At 39.1% G+C, this 21533-nt stretch overlaps 1 protein-coding gene across 1 annotated transcript in view; it reads left to right on the top strand.

Annotated features, from left to right (window-relative positions):
• Nucleotides 1–3147: 3147 nt before the first annotated feature.
• thsd7ba (thrombospondin, type I, domain containing 7Ba) overlaps nucleotides 3148–21533 on the top strand; it is a 132807-nt gene continuing 114421 nt past the window's right edge. Inside the window, exons 1-5 of the mRNA XM_042427374.1 lie at nucleotides 3148–3154; nucleotides 8556–9423; nucleotides 11132–11380; nucleotides 12398–12567; nucleotides 17914–18072. Coding sequence (XP_042283308.1) covers nucleotides 3148–3154; nucleotides 8556–9423; nucleotides 11132–11380; nucleotides 12398–12567; nucleotides 17914–18072 — 1453 coding nt within the window. The remainder of the gene's footprint in view (nucleotides 3155–8555; nucleotides 9424–11131; nucleotides 11381–12397; nucleotides 12568–17913; nucleotides 18073–21533) is intronic.

Raw genomic sequence — 21533 nt, 5'->3', positions numbered from 1 at the left:
AATCATGCGGCTCTTCTAGGCTTTTGAAATGTGATCAGACCAAACGGATTTAATTCTGATAGTGAGACAAGTCATTTTGCAGGGGTTGTGACGTTCAGAAAAATGTATCCGCTGATTTACAGACGTCTCTTTCACAATGTAAGTGTCTATGGGAAAAAGTCTTTTTGGGCCAGTGTGCATCACGTGACGTTGTAATTACACAGTTTGGCCGCTTTGTCAAATTGGCTTCAAAGCCTGGCGCTCTTCCTGTATCCAGTTCTCTTTATACATCCATGGCACGCATGCTGTAAATGGACGCGTATTATTGAGCTCCTGTTTTCTTTTTGCCTCTCGACTCAAGAGTAAAGTTTTGTTACGTGTGGCCTCTGTTTTGTTCGTGTGTGATAAAATGGTAGCTGTTCAACAGGGCTTGGTAGGTTGATGTGAATGTTAGTAATAAAGTGAGCACTGTGGAAATCCTAGTATCAGTGTGAGTGTGAGTTTTTTGACTCGTCTTCTTCTATTTCAACTAAGAAACATGTACCAAACTGTTACAAAGCCCAGGAAATGGTGGTAATGTCAGATGTTTTTAAATTATTTATCCACTTACCTTTGGTTTTTTTTTTGTTTTTTTTTACTTAACAGAAAAAAAAATCCTGCACAGAATAAAAAAGAAAATGTAACTCATGCTCCATCTGTATACAGACAGTTTTTACAGATGAGCTTTTTTCTGAACTTTTCAAACCGGTGAGTATTTATTTTTGTAGTCTTGTCTACAATCTGTTAGTGTATCATTAAATCTCCCCTAGTTTTTAAAAAGTATCCTGAAATCTATGCAACAAATAAACTCTATGTGTCTGTATTCCTGACTTAAATAACATCAATAGAGCTTGCATACATGCCGTATCAATCTTTACCTTCATGCATTCATCATACTGTATTTTGTGGTGATGCTTCAAGTTTGTGGGCATGCTTTATTGCCCTGAGGTGCTGCTATACTGTAACACAGCCAAGTGCATAATCGTTATCATGATGTTTGAATCAGAAAAGCTCTCTACTGTGGTTGATGCACTTTTTTTGGATACCATGTCATTTGACTACCAGTATGTTTGTGCATTGTGACTGTTAGTGGCGTACTGATCGCCGGCAGCAAGAGCCTACTCCAGCGCTTAGTTATCATACCAAAAGCTGCTGAACTGCTATTTTAAATGATTCAAATTGCATATAAACATGGATTGAGATTACAGTTTTCATTGGATTAATCATGCAGCCTGACACAGTACTGTTTTGTTTGTTTTGCTGTGGCTGAAGTGAGAAATATCCCCCAAAAACAGGCAGTGCAAATATCAGACAGGGCATCACTTCTTTATGATCTCTGTTACTGTTTGAAAGTCCACCTGACTGTGATATGTGACTGCTGTGCAAATTATATACAGTCTTTACCTCACTATGTAGTAACTCTCTGAAGGAATCATGCTAATACTGACTAAAGAGGATTGATTATTCACTTAGAAGTCTTCATGCTGGTATTAAAATGATCCTCTTCATGATTTACCGTAATATTGATTTGAGATTAATCAGAGTAGAGGAGCTTTTAGGTCCTGCGTTATGGTTTATGCAGGGTGTGGGACTGGTTCTTTGAATTGACCTAATAAAGATCAATAATAATATGTTTAATTTGTACCACACTTTTCATTCATAGCCCTAGTGTCTTTTTTTAAAAAAAAGACACAAGGCCCCGAGGAGCATGCTGTTGGCAGATCAGAGGGTGTGGGTGGAGGTTTGTAGTATGATCATTTCCTCTAGGTAGGAAGGCGCATGTCTGTTGATGGATTTGTATGTGAGTAGCAGGACCTTGTAGTCAACCCTGAAGGAGACAGGGAGCCAGTGCAATGAAAACAGAATTGGTGTTATATGTTTGTATTTTCATACTCTCATCAGGATCTTGGCAGCTCTGTTCTGAATGTACTGGAGCTTCTGGATGCTCCTGCCAGGGATCCCTGTGAAGAGTGCATTGCAGTAGTCCAGTCTTGAGGAGATAAAGTCATGCACAAGTTTCTCTTCATCTGACAGGGTTAGAAAGGGGCAAAGTTTAGAGATGTTTTTGAGATGGTAGAAAGAGGTTTTACAGAGATATCTTACATGGTCTTCAAAAGTCAGTTGAGGGTCACACCTAACACACCTGGTGAAATCGGGTTATATAGAGACTCTGGATCAGTCTCAGACTGTGCATTTATCTGTTTGCAAGTGTGCCACACAACATTTTGAACACCGCTGATCAGATTTTTTATTAATAGAAGGAAATGATGAGTCTCACTGCCACTCTTTGACATTTTAAAATTGCAGTTTTGCTGAAGAGGGGTTTGCATTACAGTGTTTTTTCCTGTTAGTTACTGATTGGCTGTGGTGGGGATTACCTCACTCAGTGGGCAGCATGTGTTACTGTTGTCTTGTTTATATTGCTGGCCATTCAGTTAGTGATTAGGCATTCAAGTAGGTCTGGCACTGATGCTGTAAGGCTGAATGCTAAATTTTCAGAAAAGCCCATTGGGTCCATGTGCATAGTACTGTAGCCCCAGGGTACGTAATTCATTAGTGTGGGATATTGAAGCTGCATTTGATGCTTTGCCTTGGGATAATGCAAGCTGCAATAAGTACCACTGCCAAACCAAAAGTCAAATACTATAATGCATTCACTTATTCAGCATTTATGGAAATATATAATTTATATTCAAGCAGGAAGGTCAAACTTTTCACAGGAGCTGCTCGTCATCACACAAACTTTCTTTTTAGCTGCAGGTGACAAGTGTTTTTGTCACTTAATTTGCTTTGTGAATTGTCCCCTGGCGATGACTTTTAACTTTCGTTCACATTTCACAAATTCCTTCCATCCCACTACATAAACACTTGCTTAAAATGAGCTGATTCAGGCCTTCTGGAGATGGATTGACTGCCTGATGATAATCTGATGAATTTCTGCATATATGAATGTTGTAATTGAGAATGCACTTCGCTGCTCATAAATTACAACTGATGGAAGTGTGGCATGGGAGATGGCTCCGTGCATAATGAGGCTCAGTGGCATAGGTATCATTTAATTAAAAAGTGTTATGACAAAGCATGCATGTATCTAAAGAGTCAAACTTAAGTCTGGAAAAGAAGTCGAAGATGGATGGTGAGTAAACTCAGCAGATGTTTATGAGGAAAATGTACAAAAACCTCCAGAGGAGGGAGAAAAAACATGTGCCTTATAATGTTTGGTTTCAATTTTAATTGTGTGTACTATCTTTAAGTGTATTGTCACTGTAGTAAAGTGAAAACAGCTGAACCTCACATAAATAAAAATGTAATTCAAAATGCAGTGCTGTTGCTCTGCTCAATTTTCAGTATTGAATGTTGTTTACAGAGAAGTCTCTCCAGAACTGAGGAGACTGATGTGTTCTTAATACAATTCAAGGTAAAATAAAGTGCTCAGGACAGTGCAGTATATTATGACAGTATGATCAATAAATGCTTAAAAAAGCTTTTTATCTCTTCCTTTTGACACATTGAAACAGAATAAAAAGTTAAAAAAATGTCACCTTTTCTTACAGAATAGCGTCTACATTCCACAATGATGTTGACACATTTGCAATAGTGTTCAATTCAACAAACAACAAAATTGTTTGGGTGTAAAAGTTTAAACCGGCACTTGTAAACGTCACGCATTAACCGCCAAAAAATGGCGGCATGAAGTCAACAGCCAGAAATCCTATACATTTTTACCAACTTGACTCAGTGGAGCTTTTACCAAATGTAATTAAAGGGTCCAGAGAGGCAAAAGATTTAGCAGTGGTGAGTGCAGTTTTCTCTTGACAGAGTGCTGTTTGTTGCTGTTTAGGAGACAGTTTACTGCTCTGCTGTTTGCTTCCTCTTTGTCTCTGTCTGTCTGGTTTCGGGGCATAGCGGAGATTGGTTTTTTTGTGTTACTTGTTGCTGTTGTATTGCTTTGCTATCGTTTGTCCAACTTGAATGTTCAACTGAACACTGCTGAAAAAGTGAATATTTGTTCCGTCACGCTACACCGGCTGAGTTTAATTTCTGTCTTTTCTAGTATTATAGTGTAGTTTGCTCAGCCTCTTGCCAATTCTTTTCTTCCTTATACCGGGACATAAATAGAATAGTAAATATAGCAGGAGCCCCAGGGGTACCAGAGCCCCCCGGAGGTGTAAGCAAGGCGACTAAGTGCAACAGGAATGAAGGAGCTATGGGCGACTGGTTCGTCCTGAGGGGCTGACAGATGCTGATGCTGACAGATCGAGAGAGTGATTATTCAGAGCTTAGGAGATGAACTAGTGCTTGTGTTAGCTGGCTCCCCTGGCAGCCGAATCACTCTCAATCACACCTCCATAAATCACACACACATATCCTGGCATGGTTTGAAAACAGCACCAAAGGTGGTCATGCTGATGAAGGAGCAGTTAACATGAAAGAGAGCCATCAGTGACCACAAGAGCAATGCACTCTGTCGAGAAAACAGAAAAGACATGTGCTGTGTTGACACTGAAGGTCTTTATGCTCAACTATGAATTGCTGCTCACATCTTATTTTTGTGGATGGCCTTTCATGTCTATTTTAGGGTGTAACAGATTGAAGCATTTTGTTTTTTCAGCTTTGACTGAATTGTAAAAGTCTCTGTAAACACAGTACCAAGCAAGACTGTGAATGTGGGTCGTATACCATTTTTAAGATTAGATTTGGGTTTTATTTGTGTATAATTAAAATGCTCTTATACACGTAGATGTTTTCACAGCTTAGTGATGTGAGTGATTTTTCATAGCCTCTTCTGACAGAAACAACATGTCTCTCCTGTTCAAAGCGCTCAAAGTGTCGTTGAGGATGTAAACAAATAGCCTGGCAGTTCACGTCATTTTAAGCCAGAGCTCAAACTATTAATTCATACTGAAGCAAAAATCCTGTTAGTTCAGTTTAAGACAACATGCTGCATCCTATATATGCATTCAAAAATACAAAATAATGAAAGAAAATTGGCAAGGTAGTCAAAAGCACATATTGACATTCTGAACAAATTTGCTGTTTGGTGTGCACATTTCCTGCTGAAGGTCCACTGTTGTCAATACATAAAAAAAATCAGATTGGCAGTATCAAAATATTTCAGTTGGAGCACACATGTGTTTCAGTTTTAAGCTGCTTTTGTTTGGCCTCATGTTTTATGCAGCTCATTTTCAAGGTAGCCCATACAAAATAGCCAACCTCCATTTACAAATGGCCTTTTGGTCTAATGCAACCAAATATTGTTTGCCTTCAGGGCAAACCCTCCCTCTGCAAAAGAAGAAAAGAAAAGAAATCCATGGGAAACTGTGGGTCTTGCTCATTAGTTATCAGTCGGCTGCATTCAGTACAACTGTCCATATACAGGGCACCACAGAGGAAGTAAAAGTGTAACAAGTCAAACCAAAGGACCCTCACCAAACTGCAAATCTTTCCAGCATGTCAGTGTGTTGTTGTCCTACATGTTAATATGTAAAAGCCAAAATTACAGCTTCCTAAAAGGCAAATAATAAAATTGCTCAGTATCATGGCAACTCTCACAAATGACAATGTCAATGATGATACAAGACACATTTTATCCATGTCATCTGGATTGGAACTGAAAAAGAAAAGACTTTTTGCTGTTTATGCCAAACGTGTATGTATTGTGGGGGAAAAAGTCTGACCCTGGCCTTCAGCTGCATTGTGAATGAAGACAAAAGGACGATAATAATTGTGGTGACAGTATTTATTCATTTGCACCACATACAGAATCAGTCAATTAGACTACTATGGTCATGCATTTTATTTCACAACTCTTTATGTATATCCGCATGTCCTACTGTATCTGGTTCCAGAAAATAACCCAATGGAAAAATCATTTATCTTCGTTTCCAGTGTAAAAAATCTATGTAAACTGTGATTGTGATTTCTTATCCTTTGAACTCTGACATTTAGTGTGACATTTCAGTTTATTGCATTGTACCTGCTTTAAAAGTCCTGATGCTGGTCTTGAATGTTTAAGACAAGAAGATTCCATGAACATAATGATGTGAGTTACACTGTAAGTCCCCATTAACATTGCAAAGCCAAGACGAATAAACTCAATGATGTGCTCCGATGAACTATGAAACAATTCAGCAGTTTGAAATATTGCCCCCTTAAGCAGAAAGCAACAGTTTCAAAGCAGTGTTGTCGTGTCAACGATTGGCCAGGGAACAAAGTGTTAACAACAGATTTCTTTGTCACGAAAAGGCATAAAACTGTTTCAGCGGGTTGTCATTCGAAAGCAATTTAGGAAGCAGCAGGATCTCATTATTACATCAATTTAATTCCAATTAGAAGAAATGAATCAAATTATTCTTTTCATAGCATGTGGCAAAATAACTAGATGAGGAGTGAACGTGACCGATAGATAACCACGTCATATCAGCAAATTGATTTCATTTTCTCTTTCTGATTTACTTCTTTTGAAAATGAGGAAAAGAGGTCAAAAACTAAATTAACAGGAAACACCAGTTTTCCGACTGGGGTTTTTAAAATCAGAAATTAATTCAGCATTAAATTGTAATTAAATTACCCTTTTTAATAACCTATTTTAAATCTAGACATTCTGCAGATATTAGCACAGCGTGATCACTGCATTATCATGGCACATTGTGGTATAGATTTGTAAGAATACTGAAACCCAGTAGCTAAGAGTCTAATGCAATTCTTCCACAAAATAAGTATTTATATTTAATAGGCACTCCATGCACTATCAGTGACTGAAATACACTTAATAAAAAAATAAAAAACAGCCAAAATAAATAACAATCTTTCTGTGAAGTTTTCATTTCCAAATTTACTCTTAAACTACAGTATGTTCATAGTGTCAGTGTTGGGATTGACAGATGTATTTATGAGACTGAATATCAATTTGTGTTGTATATTTTACAACAGAGACATGATAAGTGAACACTGTGTGTAGGAACAGAGTCTAATAGATGTTCACAGAGACATTAGTAAACACCTTCTTGTACTTTCTTCTTGTCCATTTTACGTTAATCCATCAACATGTGCACATATTGGCAATTTAGAGTTGGTGATTATGAACACAACCAGCCTGTAGATTTGAACCTAGGACCTTCTCTCTTTGCCCCATATGTATATAGTTTTTCAACATTAATTCTAAAAATGTTAAGATTTCTCAGTTTGATTAGTATCTCTCCTTACCTGAAATACCTACAGTTATACCTAAAATCTAGCTTTTTTTATCAAATAATTATCTGTAGACTTGGAGGTGGCTGTAAAAAGTTTATAGTTTCTTTCTTCACAGAAATACAGGCTGTGGTCAGCTTGAGTTTGAATAAGTAGTACACTCTAAGCTCCAATTTGAAGCTGACGCAAGTTTTCACAGCAGCAAAGAAACATCAGCAATATTCTTCCCTCTTTGACCGCAGACTACCTCTACTTTCCACTATTTGTCAGATGTGGAAAATTACTTATCGCTGCTGTGCTTTAGTCATACGCACTTTGATGTTACCAAGTAGTGACTGCCAAGTTTAGTTCTGTTTCACGCTGCAGAAATCAACCACATCACCCCTCAGATATGATGTTGAATACCTGAAAATGTAGTCGCCAACTCTCTTTCATAACTGAACGCTGTGTGAAATTTATTGGACTGAGCATTTTCAAGAGGAGTGAAAAGAGGATTTTGTGCTTTTGTGAGCGTAACCTAACTTAGTTGCTTAGTTGTAGATGTATAATGTAAACTGCCAGTTTAAACTGTGATTTTGTTTGTAGGTCCTAAAGCTATCAATATTTAAAAAGAAAGGGAAAAAAAAGCTTTCTCTGTACTCTCGGTACATTGAAAATTACTCCATAAAGGGCAGCACTACGTTATTATAAATTTTGCAGAAAGTAATCCCCTTGCTACTGGAATTCCTTTTATGACAGGTCTTGATTGTATTCTTAAATTATTCCAGCCAGCACTGGTAATTGCACATTAACTCCAATCCACAGTGTGAGTGAGCAAAAGAGTCAGACCACAGCAAAATGTCATACATGTCTGATTAGTTTAGGTTAGTTTTAATGAATATAAGTCTTATTTCATTACTCTTAGTTCAAAGGATCTATAAAAACCTCCCATGTACAGTGCATAATTTCAGACAACATGCTTTCACTGTTGAAGAGCTGACTTTAAGCCAGATGTAAAGAGTCCATATGATTTTGATCGAATAGCAGCTGTAGTTGCACTGCTGACCATGGCTTACACAGCCTAGGATATTGATCAGTTTGGGATCAAGAAACCAATTGAATCTAGTCCTTTGTGACCGAGAAACTTACCCCACATTTTTTTTTATATTGATGTCTGCCAGTCGTTTGATTACTTTGTGTTCCTTTCTTCCTCTGTTCATGAATAAAGTAATCATGGAGGTTAAGTGAAAAGCCGTGAATTGTGCTTGATTGCAAGCTGCCAGATAGCTGCAATTTAAATCTTTTTTTTTTTAAAGCTTCAGTTTTTAATGAAAACGCCCTCTCCATGTGTCTTTTCTTGTTTGCAGGCCAGTGGGGTCATTGTATCGGGGAGGAATGTGGTTCTGGCGGGGTTCAGACGAGGACAATATGGTGTGTCCACACGGAGGGCTGGACAACCCACCACTCTCACTGTCAGCACATCCACAAGCCTGAAAGCCGACGCCAATGCTTTAAGGTCTGCGATTGGCACCAGGACCTCTTTGAGTGGGAGCTGTCTGAGTGGGGGGGCTGTGTTCTTGTCCCTTTCTTTTCCAATGAGCTCAAGCTGAGGACAGCTGAGTGCATTACAGCACAGCATGGCATCCAGAGGCGCAAAGTCCATTGTGTACGCACTTCAAACCGCACCACAGTCACCTCGAGGATATGTGAGTTCTTTTCCCAGAAACCACCTGTGGAGCAGGCATGCCTCATCCCCTGTCCCCAGGACTGTGTGGTTTCAGACTTCACCTCCTGGTCAAGTTGCAGCAAGACCTGCGGCGTTGGCCTGCAGCATCGGACTCGACATGTCCTGGCCACGCCAATGTTCGGAGGGGCAAACTGCCCCAATCTGACTGAGACCAAGACTTGTTCTGGCCCTGTTGACTGCCCTGCTGGGGAGGGCGAGTACCAGTACAGCCTTAAAGTGGGGGCCTGGAGTGAGTGCAGACTACCACATCACAAGGATGCCATGTTAAGTGGTAGGACCACTGTGGACTTCAGTACCAGCTCCAAAGAGAACAATACAGTCACGTTGCACACACAGGCATCTCACCACCACTCCCATCCCCACCACCAGCACCAGCACCGCCATCTTCATGCCCACAACAAGTACCCCGTGTCATGGGAACTAGAGGTGGGCTACCAGACACGACAAGTCCGCTGCACACGGAGTGATGGCAAGAATGCTATGCTGAGGTAAGCCAATTACAAGTGCTGTAAGGCTCTGCACCTTTCGTACAGTCAGAGTGAAAATAGAAACCTGAGATGAATAGATGGGAAATAAACACACAGTGAAAAATGAGGTATTTCTTTAGTTCCACGACAAGCCCGAGATGACAATGAAAGCAAGGTGGCTGTGGGGAAAGCACTGGTTTGTAGTTGGAACAGATAAATCTCTTTTTCCATTTATGTGGCATCTGGGGTAGGATGTTAAAAGTGCTCTGTAGCTGAATGTAGCTGTCTGTCATGTGAAATGGTTCTAATGGAGTTGATCGCTTTTATGGTTCTTCCACACTCGTGTTGTTTTGTAACATGAGAGGGACCTGATCAATGGTCATCCCTTTCATGATCCCAGTGGGTCTTTTCTACATGCGGAGGTGAATTCAGTGAAATAAAATGTTTTGTATTGATGGTGTTTTTTTATTCAATTATAAATAGATTAGGTCAGAGATGGTGTTTTACCAGCATATTAGCATGGCAGTGAGGCACTATTGTGTTAAATGTCAAGTGCTGCTCCCCTCCTGTCCCTGCTGTTTGAGCTAACCCTGGTATTTGGATTTGATAAGAATGGATTTTTTCTGCACATGCTCACACACAAAGCAAGCACACACACACACACACACACACATGCATACCTACATATACTGTAATAAACAACACTCTATTTTCTACTCTTCAAGGAGAGAGAAAATCATTACATGTATACAGTATTGACTAAATGCCACTATTCCGTCTACCTGGTGTAAAGTGACACTATTAGCTGACTCTTTAGATCAATCAGTGACCACCATTTATCAAAACCATGGTATCAGAAACCATAACTAAATAGTATCCTGTTTAATTCTTTGACATTGCTTAAGTATCAAGACAGTTTCAGTGTGATGAGTTTTGTTTGTCCCGTGCCATTTGGCTGCAGGGGCTTAAAATTAGGCATCTTGTTCTGTGTTTGCATATTATTATTCCCAGCAGGGCAAGTTCATTGGCTTTATGGCTTGACTGTGAAGGGACCATTTACTGTACAGTGACTGATTAGCATGGTATTTACTGAGAACTGGGATTGGAGCCTTTGAATATAGATTTCCCACCTGAGTTCTGCTTCATTCTGTTTTTCTAATTACAGCCTAATTACAAAGTAAAATTCTAAAATGAGCATTGTATTCACGTCTTAATAACCTAACCAATTAAAATGTCCAAATTAAACAATGGAAGCTGTAATTACATGACTAATCCACTTGTTTTATATTTTTAAGTGAGCATATCTCAGCTCTTTGTACCATTTCTATAAAAGGCTGACTTTATGTCTGAGACCTGTGTTATTATGATGTATAATAGCTCTGAATATTTTACGTGCCATCATGTACTGTGGGAGTGGCAGCTCCAAAGGTCATTTATTTAACAGTAAATGAAGATATCCACCTGTAGGTTCTCTAAGCAGATAGTTTTTTTTTTACGACGGTGTCCTTCTTACTTCATAAAATCTGTCCACAGATCTATTTAAATCCAAACCACACATCTCATCTGTCATACTTGTAATCTATTCACTCCCACTCTCTGCAACCATATTCTCAAAAGGTACATACAGGACATACAGTTTCTTTGATGTGTCAGTAATGTAGAATTTTCGTTTTTTCTGTATTTATTTTTTCCACAGTCACTTTAACTTCTCTGTCTTCTCAATCTGCAGTCTCTGTACCAAGGACAGCTCCCCCCTAACCTTCCAGGCATGTGTGATGCCGAAAGACTGCCAGACATCTGATTGGTCATCGTGGAGTCCCTGCTCTAAGACCTGCCGGTCCACCGACCTGTCTCCTGGTTACCGCCTCCGGTCACGGATCATGACGCAGATCCCAGTCGGCGGCGGTAAAAGATGTCCTGCCCTTGAGGAAAAAGAAGCTTGCAACATCATAGGAGATTTACTTCCAAACTGCCCCAGGTACATCTTAATAGTGATGGTTGTCATCTCATTTTGGGCTCACAATCCTCAGAAACAAAAACTCTATTCATGCATAATCTCCTGACGCAGATGTTAATGTGTAAAATGTCAAACTCAAATAATACTAAATAATGATTTTTAATTTAGCTTCTCTGGGTTCTTTCACCTGAATGATTATGAGAGAAAGCCTTGAGGCTTCAAATATGAATGATTTCACTATTAAATTACTTGCATTTGTTTGTTTGTGTGTTTTGTCATTACCGTAATTATCTTCTGACACTTAAAATAACCACATGTAGCATTAAGGATTTCCTGACTCAATGGACATGACATGCATGGCAACCATTGTTTGACAGAACTTCATTGTTTTAGGGCTGTTTGACTTAAGATAGGCTCTGGCAAATATTACATGCAGTAAACAAAGTAGTCAATAGAGAATTATTTCCCCTGCTGGTAGATTTTGTTTTATTTGCTAAATCTACATGGAATGCCTCAGAGCAGAGGATTTACATGATTAGGGAAAACTCATTACGGAAATTAAGCATTTGATAGATTACTACAGGCTGTTGTTCTGGTAAACTCCTCGAATATTATTGCTTTCTGCACCACTGCATTTTTCATAGTTGAAACCAAACATTTGTTTAGAAGTTTTGAAATCAAAATAATCATGCATCCCCTCCCCTGACATACTGTGAGAGAGGCTCTTGCCAGAGACTGCTCTCGCTAATTTGTCTTCTGCTTTGTGTGACTGCTGTGTGTATACTGATACTTTATCCTGTTTAAGTACATTGATTTATCCATTTGTTTTGGATGATCTGAAGTTTTCCTCCTGAAAATAGACAAATGTGATACTCTGGTATACTTCCTAAGACATATTAAACAGTCACTTCAACAGTGACTCAATTTAACTTTTTGCTTGCTCACATTATTCATGTATTCATGTAACTGTGTGTGTCTGTGTGTGTGTGTGTGTGTGTGTGTGTGTGTGTGTGTGTGTGTGTGTGTGTGCTCTGTCAGGTATGTGTGGAGGACCACTGACTGGGACGAATGTCGCATTGCCCCCTTACTGAACAAGCAGCACCGGCGCCTGGCTAACATCAGTATTCTGTGTGGAGGGGGGATCCAGACCAGGAAGATCTACTGTGTTCAAGTCCCTGATGACTCAGCACCACATCACAGGAAGGAGGGTAAGAAAAGCCAGCTTCATCACAGTTGACCCAGGGCTCGCTCGAAGCACATGGTGACTCAAGAGATTCATGGAGCACATTACTGTGTCTTCAGAGTTGTGTGCTGTGAAAATGAACAAGACAAAAAATCTATAGCCATGCTAGCGGCCCCATGAGGCAGTAATGGTCACACCAAAAAATAATTGAGCAAGACATTGAACTCCAAATTACTCCTGACGAGCAAGGCAGCTCAGAGTGTGCATGGGTGAATGAGAGGTGTTGTAAAGACACAGGCTGAAAAGTGCTACATAAAAAAAACTCCTATCCTTTTACCATGACAATGGACAGACAACAGGAAATGAACAGCATTCTCCCATGTTAAGTCCAATCTTTTTGTTGACCCAATCCTCCACCCCGACCTCCTCCCTATGCTGACTTTGTCACATTATGGTAACATCATCTCATTTCATCCTTTGCTCTTGTCGTAATTAGTGAGAGGACTGATGCTGTGATTCATCCTCTGTGTGCCATGAATATTCACAGCAAATTTCAGTGTGTTTAGTGTTTTAGGTATCAATTCATGAACTAAAATGGACATTAACTAGAAGGTACAAATTTTGATCTGCAATTTACCAGCACAATTTACTAGCACTTCAGGCATTTCTAAAACGCTGCCTGAAGAAAGAAAAAATCTGATCAGTTATGACTCACCTGATCTGTTAGGCAGCAGCTCACTATGCAGAGGACAGAAAAAAAATCACACAGCATACATAATGTTTTGGGAGTTCATTAGAAATATTACAGTTTGTGCAAATCCAAAGCAACCAAGTGTCTTATACAGAAAATCCTTCATAGACACATATTTTAAAATTCTTCCTCAAAATAAGTGTCCTTGAATGTCATCTCTACTAGTGGTAGCTGAAAATAAAGATAGAATAGAATAAACAAAAATAGAGCTTGTTGGAGAATTACTATAGTTAAATTACATGGGGAGGGAAATAACACCTGACCTTTAATATAATAACAGCAATTTCATTTTATCAGCACTCTAATTTCACCTTGGGATAAAAGAAAAACCTCTACTGGGCATCTTTGTGAGAGTACTCATCTTGGAGTGCACTGAAGAAATCTTAAAAGATATTTTTGGAAAAGCAATGGCCAATACTACTTCCAGGCAAGGCCATTATTACTGTCCACTTCTCGCCCCCACTACTATGTATGTGTTCGCAGTTCAGACTAAACATCTGCACATATGCCTGTGTCTGGTCTTCAGGAGAAAAGAAAACAACCGGACAGGTGGATATTGGTCATCGTCAGATCTTGGCACAAGATTTCTTATGATTCCTAGTTAACTGGAAATGTCACAGAAAACTCCACAAGATACAGTAGCTTGTACTTTGTAAATTTTACCATTATAGTCAGACATGCATAATCTGCACAAAGACAGGTATTAATACAGCCAAAGTATACATTTTAGTTTAGTTTAATGTTAGTTCTGGAAAACTAACCAGCTAAATCACTTTAATGTGGGGGTGGACACTAAACTTGAACATCTAGGGCTGCATTATATTATATAGGCATCTGTGTAACTGTTTCTGGCCTAGATTGTAGGAGAAAATGGGCATTTTCAGAAAACAAGTAAAATAGTCTTATGAGGTTAAGAAATATCTGGTGCAGACTCGCAGGGCAATATGTTTTTACATTAAATCAAATATGCCGTATCAGCTATAGTATCAAAGGGGTGAATTTGCTTTGAACATCCAGCGAAACCTCATCATCCCTCCCCCTGTGAATTATACTCATCTTATTATGCATTATGTTACCATGCAGGTTTAGCGCACTGCAACAAAATGTAGACAGATGGCATAGCACAATAAAGTTAGTCAGTGTAGAAAATTAAAGTTAGAAAAGGAAGAAAGTAAGTCAGACGGAGAGAGGATGTCATCTAATGTTGTGTTTTGTCATGGAGAGACAGTGCTGATATCCAGTCTAAGCTTGGCATGGAGCTGGCAGTGGTGCAGTCAGACTGCTGCTTTCTGGTTTTTTGAATCTCTTGAGAAGATCACAGGTGGGGTGAACCTCAAAGTGGACACATTTCAGCGACCTGAAAGTAGTGGAAACTCGCAGGATAGTAATTGATCACACCTGAGGTCTGTCTTAATATATATTATTATTGCAATTTACAGTTAGGACAGGGTATTGAGCCTCAATTCTTTTGATAAACAGTGAAATGTGTGTGTGTGCAGGACTGAGTATTGAAAATTGATGTACCAAAAATGATGATGTGGTATTGAATGTCTGGACAAAATTATTATCTTTAGTACTCTAGTTTCGTTCAGTTTTAGACATTTTATTCTCCAGCTGCTTGAGTTTAGATAATAGTTAGAGAAGTTTGGCTATATAAAGTTTGCATGTATTAAAATAAGTCTGCTTCAGGCTTTGTACTTAAATCCATAATAGCATGGATGAAAACTAAGTTGCGAGATACGGTGCCAATAGTAGAAATGCGAGATTTATACATAGATTTCATTGTGTGTGTGTTAATTCTCATGTCTCAAAATAAGGGATTCATATACGATATTATCTCTCTTTGAATGCAAAATAATGAATTACTCATTTGTGGGATGAGATTATTTGATATTATGTATTTCTTGTAATGTTCCCGGGGACCTCCCCTGCAACAAATCTGCTTAGCTGGCAGTGATCCCTGAGTTATTAGAGAACAGTAAGTCTTTGTGTCTGTATGTATCTCTCAGCTACAAATTGAGAGGCCATTTTGCTGTGTTTTCATTATTTTCTGAACAAGTCCTCTAAATTAAATGACCAAATATGTCATTTGACCATGCACTCCAGAACGACACATAAGTGTGTTTGCTAATGTGGTTGCCAGATTGACAAATTATGTTGACAGATGATGTTGGCAGGAGAACATCATTTGTCTGTGCGTTCCAAACTCGTTACAAATCACTGTTAAAAAATAATGATGTTTTATGATATCACAAGGCTGTGGGTAAGGTCTGGTTAGGTTTAGACACAAAAAACAGTTGGTTAAGGTTAGGGGACAATCATACTTACATTTTTTAAAAACTCTGTATCCTGACTTGCTGTTGGAAATATGACACTCGCAGTTGGAAACGAGCTTGGTTATAACTCACCTGCTCTGAATGTGTAAATTTGTTGACATGTATAGACGTCATTTGAACTCCTACACTTCCATAACTACTACAGCCGTTAGATGGCAACTGTCACTAAAATGTAACTATATATCGTTTTTGGATGACTGACATTACAACCAATTGTGTTGTTTTTCTTGGGAGGACAGTCACTATTTTGCAGTTAGCACTTTGCCAATTTGTAACTTTATGCAAAGTATAGTATATAAACGAAGGAATAAATGGTAGTCTAAAGTTTTTGGTGTGAAACCTTCAGCTTACTTTATTCACATTTTCCATTTCTGCAGAGTGTGACTGAGTTTCCAGAGTTTGAGTTTTTTAACTCACTCTCAAACTCTCTTTTGTCTATTCAGAAGTTGTGGCTCTGCTCTCATGCTACCTAGTCTTTCTTATTATTATTCCAAACAAACTGCTGTTTCTGCAGCTAGAAAAATAACACCAATCACTTGTTTTGTAGTGGAGTTTTTTTCCATGGAAAGAACAGATATCAGAAGTTTACAATAACAACCTAAAAGCTTTTATGAGGTTGCTTTAGGATGAATCATAATTGTATGGTATAAGTCTTCAAAATGTCAAATATTTTCCATCATCATCTATGTTAACAAAAAAGACCCACCACATGTATTCAGGTTTTTTTCTAACGTTAAGCAAAAGTAAATTCAAAGTGAATTACTTTTGGTAAAAACATGAATATAGAGATGAAAAAAAATAATAATTTCAGTCATAACGATCATTCAAAATTTAATAAGTGTCAAGAACTTCACCATCAGAGGAAACCAGTGTTACTGTGTGTTTATGAACGCCAAATAGCTGTGCTCAAAAGTGATATTCTTTTACAAAATGTCAGTTAAACACAAGCTTTAGAATTGTTAAATCAATCAAAAAACTAGGAAAACATGCACACCAAATACTTAATTTATCTATATAATTAAGCACAGTGGGTAGTTTTAACAGTAATGGCTTTCAACTATGATTTTGCCTTTGCAAATCACATACTTTCCTGCCTAATAAACATCACTACAAATTATAACATATTAATTCTGCCTCTATTTCATCTTTTTTCACGGTGCGTATGATGAATCCTCTGTGGCTTCATATCAGAGCTGAGGCAGTTGCTTTGGGAGGGCACTTTAACTCACCAGATGTGTTCAGAGAAATGCTAGCACATCAGAGGTGTATTTGGACAGTGAATATGTTAGAGTATAGAATATCAATGAAGGCAGCTCTTTGAACCAATGGATGTGTGGGACAAAGATCAATACGTCAACTGCAATGTTTACCTTGACATGACCTGCACAGCTTTAGCTAATGTAAACAGATGTGGCTGTATATCTTCAATATGGACGACTTCTCTTGCTCCAGTAATGTGGAAAACAATGTGCTCGTGTTGGATGTCTACTGCAGTAACGCAATTATCAAACACAGGAAATCACTATTTAGGGAACAAAGCAAAAATGTGTTTGCAGCACATTTTATCAATGTGTTTAAGCAAGCATCACGTTTTTACAAAGAAGATCAAACACCATGTAAATTACATTTGGTAAGAACACAAAATGCAGGAGGGACAGTTGAATTTCTCTGCGGCTTGTTTATATGGAAATTTGACACTCAATGATATGTGGAAGTGCATCAAAATGGGATGTTGGATTGAATAAAAATCCCTGTGTTGTGGACAGGCCAAAATACCTTCTCTTTCTGTGTGAGAGACAAATGTCAGGGTCTGTTACAGGTGGCTGAGCTTTCTGTGATCTACAAATGATGCCAGCCATGCTTAGCAGTGAATTGGTTATACCGTGTCTTGCCTTAATATCTCACTGTTCAGCTCCTGTTTACTCCCTTAGCTGGCTGCTGCCCTTCATTTAATATTCTCTTGAGCCAGACATGAGATGAGAACAGCAATTTTCCCTCTGTTCTTTCTATTCTCTCCTTTTTGTAAAATCCACAATAAGCTTTGCTAAATGCTGCTTCTCACACACAGTGTGCAGAACTTGAAGCTGTAACCTACACCAATGAATACACTACTGCCTTCCCAATCATAACTAAATTACATCCATACTTCAATCTGATGATACTAATGCTATTGATTCTAGTACTTGACACATGCAATCACACACACACGCCACTCTTGCCTGTGTGTGGCCATGCTTGACTTAAACCTGATTTATCCCTGCCTGTGTCCCTTTTGTTTGTTCAGTGTCCAGGCCTGTGAATGCCAGGTTGTGTGCTGGTGAAGAGCCTCCCCTGGCCGTTCAGCAGTGCTCCATCCCCTGCCAGCACCACTGCCTGGTCTCCCAGTGGTCACACTGGGGTCCCTGCCTGCCCGACAACTGCAAAGAACCACACGGGAAGAAAGGTATGGTGGAATAAATTGAATATGAGAGTAAGCATGCTTTGGCTTTGGAAATATTTAGAAAATATGTGAACAGTGATATGTCACTGGTGAGAGTGGTTTATAAACCAAACAGTAATTGTTCTAGATAATTATTGTCATAATGTAAGCAAAGCTTACATTATGACAATAAGTAGTCACCTCCCAGCAACAATGTCTGTCACTATCATGAAGATGAACTTGAAAAATGACTAAACTGTGAATAATGACTATGCAAGAGAAAAAATTGGAAGTGATGATGTTTGCTTTGGTCAATTAATTTGTTTTAAAAGTACAAGTATAAGATACTAAAAGTATAAGTACAAGTATAAGTACAGCAGTACTGTAAAGTTAGCAGTCTGATGAGGTTCAAATACATGTTCTATGCACTAAAAGCAGAAAAAAATAGTTATCACCAGCAAGCTAGTGTGCAAATTAAATAAGAAAATGATAGCTGCTATAACAACCTCATAAAAAATGGATCTGAGTCTTCTCGGAAATGCCAGAAAAATGTTTCCAAGAAAACAGACGGATGGACACAGACCATCCAAAAAGAAACTACAGATAGCTAGCTAACAAGCTTACATGACTTAAAATTGAAAATTATAATTGCACAGATGGGCCAGTGGTGAAATCATTAGCGCTCTTCTATTGCAGATAGCCATGTTGCACATTTATAATCAGCTGTTCAAAGCAATTGTTTCCTAGGAAACAATGACCATTTGGTCAACAAGGAGTTTTACATTAACCTGAAAGCTATTACACATGTACATGTTTTCAATTTAGCATTGCACCACGTTTTGAATGTCAAAACAATAGATTGAGTAGTGATGTGGCAACACTGAAACTGAAAGGGAGAGACGTATTGCTGATGGAGGCTCACACGGAGAATGACAGCGCAAGAGAGCAATGTTGTCAGAGCAGGAGAGAGAGAGGCAGTATATGTTAGAGTCATAAATTGTTTGTTGATAAGTGGCTGGCTGAGAGGAAGTGTGCTCTGGAAGAAGGCAAGACATGTATAAACCATAGCTGACTAAAGACAGAAAGAGAGCACACCTGTAGTTCAGCTCTCAGTCCCCAGAAAAGTGAAAAGAGTATCAGCAGATAAGATACTTCCTGTCTGTGTGTGTGTGTGTGTGTGTGTGTGTGTGTGTGTGTGTGTGTGTGTGTGTGTTTGCTCAAGTATTCAGCACGCTCGTGCTGTCTGAATGTTCTTGTCTTTTTGCACAGGTGAACGTGTGTCATGTCTGACTGCTTCAGAGAAGCTACACAGAGTGTGTGGAATGTAGCGTGTGTGTTTCTGTCAGTGTGCTGGAGCTGTTAGTGTGTTAGTGCTGTGCTAAAAAGGCAGCATGACCTCGTCCCTGCCGTGAGTAAATGTGCATGAAAGCCCCCCAGGGAGCGACTGAAGTGTGGATTGTTCAGGTCAGTGCCCGCACTCTCCAACACTGGATCTCTATGGGATGAGCCAGCTCCTCTCACAGACAGTGTCATTAATATATTTCAAGGAGTAGAAAACACAGCATCTGCTGTTTTGCACAGGATTCTCTTGTGGCATTCTGCCTTTTGATGGCATTCATGAAGACTCAGAGCTCATAGTAGACAGAGTATGAAACCAAGAGAAAATCCCTCGCAGTGAGATCTGTTGCCTGTGAAGCAATGAACAGCTATTGAGGAGTAGGGCATATGATCCAAGTCGTTCGCCTGTGGTCCTTGAGCTGGAGAGAATTTCTTGCTCCTACTGAATGTGCACTTAGCCTTTATGTTTCACAACAGAATAAACTGTGATCCGTCTCTAACCGAAAGGCCCGCGGGATCCCAGTGCTCAGGTAGACGAGCCAGTTAGCCAAGATGCTTATGCCGGACCAGCTTTGCCCTCCGGAAAATTACAAATTTAAATTGCCTCGCAGTATGTGCTTTTCACGTTTTTTTATGTTACCTCTGCTTATCACATTTTGCAGCCATGTGGGAAAATGAATTGAACACGGATGGTTACTGGATAGAATTTTAGTGATGCCTCTACTTCAAGACACAGAACTGGAGGGAGGGGTATTTCTGAACAACAGTGAGCTGAAAATCACTGGATGGCCCTTGTTTCCCTGAAATGAACCTGGTATGACCAAGAAACCTTTCAATTATTAATATCCATGGGGGCATGCCCACGCCAAATTGTTTTTCGTGGGTTGGATGTGAGCAGCGGTAAGTGCTCTGTGCAATGCAGCAATCGATCCACGGTCTCTTTGCTCCTCAAGAGCACACTTGGGCTAGACCGTTCAGATCAGGCTCCTGAACTGGTGCCTCACACCAGCAGATGGTTGGTGGATGTAATTTGTAGAGTCCTGGGGTTAGACGGTTCCACCAAAGGAGGGAGAGAATGTGGGACATTTCTGCCAAGTGTCAGAGATGTGATAAAATGAGGAGAAAATATATATAATGCATAGACATACTATTTTTATTTTACCATACTTTTCAATCTAAAAACACGTTCTTTGTCATCTGGGACTTGGAAGAGCTCAGTAGTCGATAAAGACACTAGATTAGAGCATGAGGCTAATGTCCACTTAGTCAAGATCCTTTTCATGAAGAAATACATGTTTTATGAAAAGTGCAACTTTGGGAGAATCAATGTTTTAGAGTGAGTAATATGAATCAATTGGGTAATTGGCCTAATGATAATGATTGTGTCAAAATGTGGATTGTGTTATTGGACAATTTGCTAATTGCATCTTTGAGCCATATTTAGAGCCATTTAATGTTCATGTCATGTTACATCTCCTTTTGGATCTCACTGCCTATTTGTCATTTTTTCCTATTAAATACAGAAGGTCTAATTCAACAATGTGTCTGTGGATCAAATGTAAAAGCATCAGTAACACTTTAGGGTAACCACGTATATAGTAAAACTAAGCAGAAAGTACATTGTTCAAAGCTGACAAGTGGGGTGATGTGGTAATCCAGTGGTCCAAGATACCACTCCATTGTGCAGGTAAAATGGAAAAAAAACACTAAAAGTTACAAGTAGTATTTTAGATGCAAAATATAGGAGGAGGGAATAGAAATTTATAGAAATAGCTGCTACACCTTATTTATCATTGCCAACTGTCTCAGAAGAAATTCTATGTGAAATATAATGTCAGCATGTGTAAAATCTGTGGCACTGTTTTATTCGACAGACACAGAGGCAGAGACACATCCAGGTCCAAACAGATAAGTGAATGTTGGCTCTTCTTAGAAATAATTCCGACACATGAAACGCTTTAGTGACAGCAGTGAGGAATACTGTAGCAAATTATATGATGCACTTTATAGTCACTTTATAGAAGCTCTGTTCAGCATGACAACAGCACAAGACAAAAGTCCTGCAATGCAACAGCTTGGTATTTCTCACACATTTTCACTTACTGTGTTCCCTGGCCTCCTGTTTGTATATGGATTTTTTTTCTTAC

Source organism: Thunnus maccoyii, chromosome 11 (genome assembly GCF_910596095.1).
Source record: "Thunnus maccoyii chromosome 11, fThuMac1.1, whole genome shotgun sequence".
NCBI classification, from domain to species: domain Eukaryota; kingdom Metazoa; phylum Chordata; class Actinopteri; order Scombriformes; family Scombridae; genus Thunnus; species Thunnus maccoyii.
This window is presented reverse-complemented; position numbering and strand designations above follow the sequence as displayed.